Here is a 10,891-nt window from a genome sequence, read left to right as displayed (position 1 = left end):
TGGGGCTGTAAGGGGGCATGACTATGTGTGTGGGGGCATAGGGCAGTGGTCTCCAAACTTTTTTGATCACGCACCCCCATCAATAAAACATTTTTGAGCACACCCCCCCAATATATGTATATTTATATTCATGCACCCCATCAGTAGAAATTTTTTGAGCATGCACCCCCAATATATGTATATTTATATAAACAGAAGTTCTAATATTTTCTTCCCACACCCCAATGGATCGTCTTGCGCACCCCCTGGGGTGTGCGCACCCCACTTTGGAGACCACTGGCATAGGGTATGTTCAGGTATATATATGTCAGTGGAGATTGTGGGAGTAGGGTGGGAGATGTGAGAAGGATGGGGATGTGGGGATCCCCCCACACTCCCCAACATGGCGCACAACTGCAGGTGGAGGGGCTTAGGGCACTTGTGCCTGGTGCAAATACTGGCACCCAGCAGGGCATGGTTCTGGGCAGCACTGCAGATGGGGGGGGGTGAGAAGCACAGTTTGCCCGGCCCACCTCTATTGCAGGGGCTCTGCATGGCATGCCTATAGCTCCCATACTCACACTGGGAGAAGCCCCATGCTGGACTCCAGGGGGAACCAGGGGGTGGGGTTCCCTCCACTTCCGGTGCACAGCAGGGTCGAGGAAGGCAGCCAGCTCCAACATGGCACTTCCTCTGGTGTGAGTGCAGGCGTGCTGCACAGAGCCCCTGCAATACAGATGGCTGAGCAAGCTGTGCTTCTCACCCCTGCCCACAGCGCAGGCTGGAACTATGACCTGCCAGGTGCCAGCACCTGCGCTGGGCATGAGCACCCTGAGTGCCCCACCTGCGGCTGCTGCCAACATTGGAGGCTGCGCTCCATGTGGGGGAGTGTGGGGGCGTCCTCACAACCACAGCCTGCCCAGCCGAGCTCTGCACTCCTGCCACCCCCCTGGGCATGGGCTCTGCACTGCACTGCCCAGCTGCATCTCTACCACCCTCACCATGCCTTGCTGCTTCCCTGCCCGCCACCCAGAGCAAGCTGGATGCTGGGGAAGCGAAACAGGTTCTGATGGGGGTGGCTGGACTCCCGCCCAGAAGCTGCATGCTGGCAGGGCCGGGTCCTTCCACCCACGAGGCTGGGAGGAAGGTGCAATAGGGTATGTCGTAGGGGTGCATACGTGTGGGCACCTTGCTCCCACCTTTGTGGGCGGAAGGGCTGGGCAGGGCACAATTTGCTGATGGGTGCCGTGGGCTGGTTGAAAGTGCCTGGCATGCCTGATTCAGCCCGTGGGCCATATTTTGCCCACCCTGTACTAGACTATAGACAGCATATCATAATGTATTTGTCCTACAAATAATATTCTGTCATATGACTAGATCAGAAGAAGAGATGATCAAATTCATGTATGGTTTGAATGAAATATGGAGTATATGTGGTAGAGATGTAATTGCTGCATTTGACCTTTCACCTTTCACCCACATTTATGATCTAGGAGGTAAGTGTCATTACAACATTGACATTTCTCCTTTTTAAGCTATGGAAAAATACTGCATGCATGAAGTATTGGAGTAGTGGAAAAGCAGGACAGATTTGATTGCCTGAGTAAATCAAAAGAGGAGATTTTTATATTTTGCTGGAGATTAGAAAAAAGATATGGGAATGGTAAAAGCATTTTAATGCTAAATGATTTTTTTTGTCTGAAGAGCATCATATATCTAAATAGCAGCTTATTTTCCTCCTTGTTGATTTGTCAGGTTTTCATATTTCTCTTCTCCCACTGCTTAATAAATACTGCCAGAGCAGCTTCCAGGCTATTCTCCTTCACTTTAATCAGTGTTTTTAGGTTGATAAATTGCCCATTCACTTCTGATCCCCAACAGCGTTACTGTTATAGCTCTATTTTACTCCTGTCATTATTTGTAGCACCAGGCAGTCTTCATCTCTACTTCCTTAAGTGGGAAGGTTGGTTAGTTGGTTGCTTTGGACTTTTTCAGGGTGAGGTTTTTTTTTTTGAAGGGGTTGAGTTATTTTTGCTTTTCCATTTTTCAAAAATGTAAAAAACAAACAAAATCAGGTGAATGTGTCCTGGATACTCTGATCTCTCAAACTTTAAAGGCTTGTATTAGTGTCCAGACAGATAGTATTTTTCCTTGCAAAGATTTTATGACTCATATCGATAACTTTTTACTGGAGCCTTGAATAATATGAAACTAACCTCTGCCAATATACAGCAAGCTCAGCCCAGAAATGTGACTGCCAGAATTCAGCAGATATTTTCAGTTGCTTCATCCTCCCTGTCTGGTTTATGAAGCTCCCTTAGATGATAACGTTTTCTTGAGTGAATTTTTTCATAACTTTCATGCTCTCGGTTCTAAATCAGTCATAGTGAGAAAATTCGTGGACTTCAGAACAGAAGTACCTAGCTGAATCATGTTCCATGTACATGCTTTGTTCTTCCCTTGAAAATCTGTAAAAAATATTGAGCTTTTGCAAAAAATAATTTAACCACTATTAGGAATTAAAAGACAAAACCTTGTTTTGGAAACAGACAGTCATTCCTTCAGTAGGAATGCTTTAGTGTTTCTGAATCTTCCTGCATTCCCTGGGAACTCTGAGTCAATGGTAGCCCTGGGAGATCTAGCATCCAAGCTCTCCACTGCACAGGGCTGTCAAGGAACCCGGGCAATCCCACAAATCTGTTGTACAGGCTATTGTAGAGGTAGGATGTTGATGAGCAAGCTGGCAGGAAACCAGGCATTTACATTTGCCAGATTTTGGTCAAAAGTTTTTTGTCAGAACCAAATAGGACATAAATATGCAAAAAGTCAAGGATTTTTGTGGGTGGTATCTTTTAGTGGACCAACTGCATAGCTGGGATAAAGTTAGATGAGCCTTTGACTACAAAGAAGTATTCTTCAGGTCTTTTGGTATTTGAAAGCTTGTCCAATATAATTCCTGGACCATCATGGCTACAACACCACTTTAACACTAGTATCATAGAATATTTTCTTTTTGATACTCAGTAGGCATGTGTACACCTGCATTAATGTGTCATAATTACAGTGCATAAAGTTAGTACCTGTTATTACTAATATTATAATTACTATTATTAATTACTCATATTATTATTCTTATTATAATAATTAGTACTAACTTCATGTGCCGTGATCAGCACTATTGTGCAGTAGTACTGGCACACATCTTTTATGTGATCCTAATGCACATTAGATGAATTCTCCTGTGCAATAGTACATTAATATGGTTTTTACCATGATGAGCTAATGTGCAGTAGAATTAGTCTACTGCACTTTTAGCATCTCATGTAGATGTACCCAGTAATTTTTCATAGAAAATAAATGTTGTCAGAAAATTCAATCAAACTCTAATTTTAAGCAAGCATATTCTGAAACTCTGTGTGTTCAGAACAGTGCAGTTTTCCAAAACTGTCCCATTGCAACTTTAATTACAAGTTTTTACTTCCTCCTGCCATTTCCCATCAGCCTAGAAAATTGCACAATTGTGCTGTCGCTTTGGGATTTTAGTTCTCTACTTCTCAGAAGTTACTCAGTATTTTTATTAAAAGGGAATTGAAAAATGTTGTTGGTTGCTGAATGTATCAAGTCTTTATTTAAAGGAAGCTGTAGAAGTTGTCAGGCTTGCCATGAGTTCTAATTTGTCGTCATCTATCCTTTTCTCTCTTTTCATTGTCCATGTAGGAAAAAACTTTCCATGTTCTTTTTGGATCCGATTCAAAATCTATAGGAGTTAGTAGGAACCATTCCAATGATTACAGTGGTTTTTGCATCAAGCTGCTGTTAAATAATCAATGCACAGAGATTCATGCTTATGACTAATTACATAGTACTTAAGCCCTGTGCTTGTAGGATGATGGACAGAAAACACACAGCAGAGCAGCCAGTTTAGCATTAAGTTTTTCAAGGATCTGTTATTAAAGGGAGCAAAACATTAATATAAAACCTTGAGAAAACCATATCAAATGAAAGCCATTTAAAGTGAATGTCAATGCACAGTCCCTTGCTCTTTCTTTCCTTTTTGTGGGTTGTTCTACAATCCAAACAAAATCTAATACTGAAAAATATTGCCCCATAAATACTATTTTGAATAGTGAACAGTAAGTTAGGCAATGCACTGGCAGCCCTTGTATCTTTCATCTTTAGATAATCTGGTTATTTTGGCCCTGGATGAATATGGCATTTCTCTTATATAACATTATCCATTGTTAGAAATGAAATGGGAGGTACATAGAGGTTTTATTAAGACAGCTTAGAGAGAAATGTTCAGAAGATTCTTGCTACAGCCAGCATGATAATTATGATACTCTATGCCTTGAGGAGAGAGCCGTGATCTTGGGTCTGTTTTTGGAACTGCGGCTGGACAGATCATTTCATTACTCTGTGCCTCAGTTTTTCCATCTGTAAAATAGGGATATCAATAATGACCTCATAATCTGTTTAGATATTTATGTATGAAAAGGGCTATATAAATTTTGGCTATTATTATTAAGTTAAAAGATTTCCTAATTGCTGGAGAAAGAATTATTAGTCTTATAGCTAACAGTGACTTTTAACATGGTAGGCCACTTATTCCTTAGCTTTTAGTCGTATCTACTTCTAGTGGAAAAAATTTCAAGATGTAGGGGGGTGGTAAGGATCATAATTAAAGACATCCTTGTTTTATGGAGTTTTGAACAGATCCATCTCTCTTTTAAAAAAAAAAGTCAAGATTTCATGAAAAATAATGAAATATTTATTGTTATGAGTAGCTATCCAACAGTTTTCTACAGTTTTTGTTTAGAGAAGCCTATGTTTTCAGTAATAAAAAGCAAAACCCAAAGAAAATCAATAACTGTGGACTGCTTTTTAAAAGCTGAAACAAAAAATTGGTATTTCATGAAAATTAGTTTTCAAAGAGAAAAATAAATCTCTTTGTATGCAAGTATTTAACCAGTTTTATTTGCATTGTATTTCATTGATTTTTAAATACAACTGTTTAGAGTCTAGTATCAAAAACACAGAACTAGATGTTGGGAGATCTGAATTGTATTTCAGAGTAGACGAGATTTTCTGAGGAACATTGGGCAGGTCAATAATCTTTTTTGTATTTTATAAAATCATAGTGTTGGAAGGGACCTCAAGGGTAATCTTTTCCAGCCCCCTGCGTAGCTACAAGATTCACTATCCCGAAATCATCTGTTTCCTGTTTTGTAAGATATGGATAATAAACCTAACTTACAAGGTGCTCTGAGGCTGAATTCATCGTGGTCCATATTTCTTAGGATGATGTGATATAAAAATCTGTCCATATATGTATGTGAACTTTTACACCTCTTATTTTACTTCCCTATGAGGATGTGCAGGTGGTTTGGCCCAAGAATGTATTTCCTTGTACCCAAATTCTACAGTCACAATTTATGACCTACCTAAAGTGGCACAAGTGGCAAAGGAGCATTTTATACCCCCAGAGGAACATCGGATAATGTTCCATGAAGGTAAAGTTGGTTCATTTTGTGTGTGGTCATGTGCAGACAAAAAAAATTGTTGAGGGATCATGCTTACGATGGAATTTAACTAGCAATATAAGCATTTTTCCTTTATTACTCACTAGGGTGATGCTGAGTTATACATTGGCAAAAATGTACACCCAAATGCCCCATTAAGCAACAATGTAAAAAGAAAGCGAGAAGATTTTTTTCTGATATCATGTGGTAGACATGGTACACATATGGCTTCCCCAAGTTGTGGTAGGTCTAGAGTGAAACACGACTGAGAGTAGTAGTAGGACTGTAGAGGTGCAGAAGAATGCCCATGTTACATCTGAGGAGATATAGGCTATTATCACAGAACCTACTTTTCATTGTCACCCTGAGGGCACCTCATTTAGGTCTCAGTTTTTTAGATACCACTTTCCTTGCTGTGCAGTCTCCTAATTCTCTCCCTTCAGACTGGGGTCTTTGGCTGCAAACCCCTGAAATTCACTGGGATTGCCTTAGCAGTTCTGATGGCATAGTTCAGTCTCTGCAGTCCTGACGTGTTAGAGACAGCCAAAAGGTTTTTCAGTGCATAAAGCAAAATACTATTCATTCAGAAGGAAAAGCATTTAAAAGAAAGTAAGTATTAAAACAATTAACAGTTTACATGCTGCCTAGCTGCACAGGTTGTCACTCATCCTCCATCTGGAGACCCTGGCAGGTGTTCAGTTCTTCAAAATCCCTTGCACGACCAGTTCCTCTTGGTCACGCTCAGGGGCCTGTCAGTTGTGTCCACTTCCATTAGGTCAAGACTTTCATTTTTATTTATAGATATAAATGAGAGTCTTGACCTAGTATAGATACAGATTTTTATAAAAATTAACAGGTAATAGGTTTCAAATTTTTCATAATCTCAAAATATATGTTACAATTGTAAGGTTAACTGAACATTGGGAAACCTTGTTCTAGGTAGCTTATTTTTCACTATTTAAATAGAAACATTTTTTTTTCTGCAATGAGAAAGCACGTAACTGAGACTAGTGATCCAGTGGTAAAGAAGTTGACAAGGAGGGAAGACTTAGAAACAAAGAGAAATGTGACAGGTGATATACATCCACTGACTGTGATGGGAGAAGGTGAAGCACACAAGGAGATACTGGCAGAGACATCTGTTCAGCAGCACAGAGACAGAAAGAAAAAGAGAGAATGCCAGTATGGGTTCGGTACCCAAGTAGATATCCAAAGGTCATTATCAACTATCCAGTACTGGTAGATTTGCTCAGTTTGCTGGCAGTAAATCATCAGGGGTAGGGACAGACATTGCACATAATCTGGTTTAAGTGATCAGAAACTGGTTTAAACCTGTAACAGAACAGACATTCAATGCACATAAACCAGCTTGAAAGTGGCTGAAACCAGTTTGAGATAAACCTGGTTGAATGTAACATCAGATTTAACTGATTTGGGTCAAAATGGTTTATGCAATGTCTGTCCCAGATCCCTCCCTGGTTTAACTTAATCCCTAGCATCCCAGATACTTTGTAGCCCAGGGCAGGGCTCTGCTCCAGAGAGCTGGGCTGGCCCCTGCCCTCCCTCACTGGAGCTCCGGCAGAGATGGCAGGCACAGCAGCCTCTGCCTGGCTTCCTCCTGTCCCCCTCTCCCTTCACCACTCCCTGCTCAAGCAGGGATCCCACTCTCCCAGAGCATGGCCCATAGCCAGCATGTGATATGCTAGTTAATACTGAGTGGTGTCTGTGTAAGATAGACAGACAATGTTGGCTTAGGGCTTTTTGGAGCTAACAGGTAGCTGGTAATGTCCCTCCATTCCATCCTTGGAAAAAGCTGTTTAAGAAGAGATTGAACCAATGAAAGAAGCTTTTGTTTCATTTTGATGGGCTAATAAATGCTATTAACTCCTGGTGTAACTCCCTGCTGTGTAAGTAAATGCCATGTAACTCCCTGCCAGCTCCCTCACTGGTCAGCAGCAGTGAGGGAGGAGGGGGAACCCCTTCCTAATCAGTGTCTTGCTGGGGCCTGGCCATACCCCTCCTCCACTTAGCCCTAAGGAAGGGAAAGGAGGGCTGCTCCAGCTCCCCCTGGCTTCTAGCCTGAGCCACGGCAGGCATATACCTCCATTTCTTCAGTCCAGAGGGGATGTCTCTCTGGTTACAAACTGGTTCAGCCTAGCCAGGTTAGACTAACCTGCAAAGATTGAATCAGTTCAGGCTCAGACTTTTTGAATGTCTGTCCCTAGCCCTTTAGGTCACGAATGCCTCTTTAGATTGGAGGCTATTTTAAGTTGAATTAAGTTGATTTTCAGCTAAGTGAAAACTAACCTTTTCTTTATGAAGAGGCCTACACCTTTTTTAATTGCATTGTGCACATTAATTTTAATTTGTTTGGAGAAAGTTTAAAACACTAAAATATTTTCCAAAGTATTTGGTATCTCTTTTAAATGTTTTGATGCTCTAATATCCAAGGCCATATTTTAAAAAAGGAACAAACATCCCCCACGCTGCCAGACTGCACTGCCATTTTTGTTATTCAGTGTTAGTGACTACTTAACATTGACTAAGGAAATGAAAAATGAGGAAATTAACATGGCTTCCCACCAAGTCCCTTGAACAACTTTGGAATTGTACTGCTTGCAATGCATGAATTTAAAATGCTTGCCTAATTAGATAATGTTTTTCCTTTTTTTCCTTTTTTGTTTTTTGCAGGGGGGGGGGGGGGCACACTGTTTATTTTGTTTTTTTTGGTACAGGAGATTTTTTTAAAGACCCAGTTCCAGAAGCTGACCTCTACATTTTGGCTAGAATCCTGCATGACTGGCCAGATGACAAATGCATGCATCTCCTTGAAAAAATACACAAAGTTTGCAAGCCTGGTATGTTTTCCTCTTTGAAAAGCAGGGGCTTAACACATCATTTGTTTGAGGTATTATTTTAAACAGCCATTTGGATGAAGGGCTTTTAGTGCATGATGAATTTGTGATGACCACATTAAACAACAAGAAAAATGATGATGATGACAGAAACAATAATCACAGGTGGTTTCTAAGTTTGGCCACTTCACTATCCACATATGGAGGCAGAATTTCACATGAACTTAAAGATGAAGACAGGTGACATTTTGATACAGAATTAGTGGTTAGAATTCAACAGCTATAATACTTTTTTGAATCAGGCCCTTTTCTCCCAATACAAGTTAGATACTAGGTTATCATTAGGTACCTGTCTGCATATTTATGTGCTTGGAAATATCTTTGAAATTATAGCTTTTAGGACCTGGTCTTTAGAGATGCTGAGTAATCACAACTCCAGGTAATTTAATAAAAAATAAATTACTTTTGAATCAGTTATTTGCTTCCCTTCACTGTCTGTTTTGTAGGGCACGTAGTAATAGAATGATGCATGCAGCTCCTGATGATACCTTATTAGCTTTTATAGCAATGACACATGATTTTACTTTTAGTAAAGTCTGGTCTCTAAGTGGTTAGTTCATGCTCATGAAGTTGGAAAATAAGCTTTGGTTCTGTCCATTTATAAATCAACATATGTTTTAAATCTCTTTATTCAATCAGGGGGTGGAGTACTGGTGGTTGAAACACTTCTGAATGAAGACAAAAGTGGACCTTTGGATACCCAGGTCTATTCTTTGAACATGCTGGTACAGGCTGAAGGGAAAGAAAAAACATCATCCGAGTACAGCAACCTTCTCAGGGCAGCAGGCTTCAAAGAAGTTCAAGTCAAGAAAACTGGAAAGCTCTATGATGCAATTTTAGGAAGAAAATAATTGTCTGTTTCTTCTTCTCTATTGTTAGGTACAGAAATGGCATAAAGAGATAAGCTTTTATTAGGCTGCAATAGTCATCCCAGCTCCAGTCAATTTCTTTGTGCAATAATACAATGTTAGCACAGTCACTAATTACATATGTTGAGCGTATATGGATTGACAGTCTGGCAGCTTGAATACAACTTTCCTTTCACTGTGAACCCTAAATGGTTAGGAAAAGAGACGTTAATACACATTTAACAAAAAGCATCACTTGAAAGCAATGTATTGTAGAACATTTATACTTCTTGCTTTTTATACAGTTTATACTGTGTCCAATTTTATACTTTTTCTACTCTGCCCAAGTTTAGCTTGTTATTTTGAAGTTTAGTTTATATTTTGTTTCCTTCCTGAAAAAAATATAACTTACCTCTGTATTAAAATCAGATCCATTTAGATTCTATGGGAGTCCCTAAAATGTAAAAAAAGCAACTTCTCTCGTGTCAAGATTTCATAGAGTTATAGAGAAGTAAGGCTGGAAGGGACCTCCAGAGGTCCACCCCGCTGCCTGAGGCAGGATCAGGCCTATCCAAATCATCCTGTACAAATTATAATCTAAACTCTATGTAAAACTGCAATCAACCCTGACACAACACAGACTTAAGACCCAATTTGTGACCTTCCAGTTTTATTGAATATTCCTGAATACTGTTTCAAGCCATAGGAGCAAGGGGTAGCCAATGATGATGAAAGGTAACAAATTAAAAACTAATAACATTATTTGTTCACTATAGTACACATTTAATCTCTGGCACTCATTAGTATAGTGTAACCACTAAATGCTCTGATAGTCCCCAGACAAATATCATTTACAGGGTCCCATACCCCTTGCTGGTTTAAATTAAATCAGACTCCCCCAGCATCCAAGCATGCTCTCTGCACTGGGTGGGGCTCTCTGCTCTACAGCAGGGCTGGCCCCTCCCCTCTGCTCCCTGGCTGCAGCTCTAGCAGAGGCTGCAGGCATCTGTCTGGCTTCTACTCCCCTCACACTCTCTGCTAAGCAGGCATTCCCCCTTCCCTCACAGACACCTCTCAGCATTAGCCAGCAGACCACATGCTGGCTACCTCCAAGCTGTGGCACATGGGGCAAGGCTAGAATCAACAGATAGCAGGTAACATCGATCTGTTTTCTTAATGGGGTGATAAACACTGAGTTAGAGGTGATATGATAAACATTCCCTGCTGAGCTGTTTAGGATGGGGGGTGGGGCGGGGAACCCTTCCTAAGTGCAGCATCCTGCTGGGGCCTGGCCACATCCCCCTCAGCTTAGCTCTGTGCAAGGAAAGGGGGAGGCCTGCTCTGGCAGCCCCGGCTTCTAGCCTGAGTCACTGAAGGCATGGGCCTGCATTTGTGGGATGTCTGTCTGCTTACAAAACTGATATAGCCTGGCAAGGTTAGACTAACCTGCAAAGATTAAATCAATTTAGGCTCAGGCTTTTTGAATGCCTGTCCCTAGCTCAGAAGTCATGTGCCTCAGTGCCCTAACCATTTTTGTTGCTCTCCAATTTGTCTATATCCTTTCTGTAGTGGAGGGCCCAAAACTGAACCATGGTACTCTAGATATGGCCTCACGACTGAACAGAGGGAA

At 41.0% G+C, this 10,891-nt stretch overlaps 1 protein-coding gene across 1 annotated transcript in view; it reads left to right on the top strand.

The window, feature by feature from the left end:
- ASMT (acetylserotonin O-methyltransferase) overlaps positions 1–9,678 on the top strand; it is a 15,365-nt gene extending 5,687 nt beyond the window's left edge. Inside the window, exons 5-8 of the mRNA XM_019529241.1 lie at positions 1,357–1,475; positions 5,349–5,489; positions 8,234–8,356; positions 9,053–9,678. Coding sequence (XP_019384786.1) covers positions 1,357–1,475; positions 5,349–5,489; positions 8,234–8,356; positions 9,053–9,264 — 595 coding nt within the window. The 3' untranslated portion in view covers positions 9,265–9,678. The remainder of the gene's footprint in view (positions 1–1,356; positions 1,476–5,348; positions 5,490–8,233; positions 8,357–9,052) is intronic.
- The last annotated feature ends 1,213 nt before the right edge of the window (positions 9,679–10,891 follow it).

The sequence above is a fragment of the Crocodylus porosus genome, unplaced genomic scaffold (assembly GCF_001723895.1).
Source record: "Crocodylus porosus isolate Cpor-Errol unplaced genomic scaffold, CroPor_comp1, whole genome shotgun sequence".
Taxonomy (NCBI): Eukaryota; Metazoa; Chordata; order Crocodylia; family Crocodylidae; genus Crocodylus; species Crocodylus porosus.
Note: the sequence above shows the minus strand (reverse complement) of the source record. Positions and strands in the feature narration are given on the sequence as shown.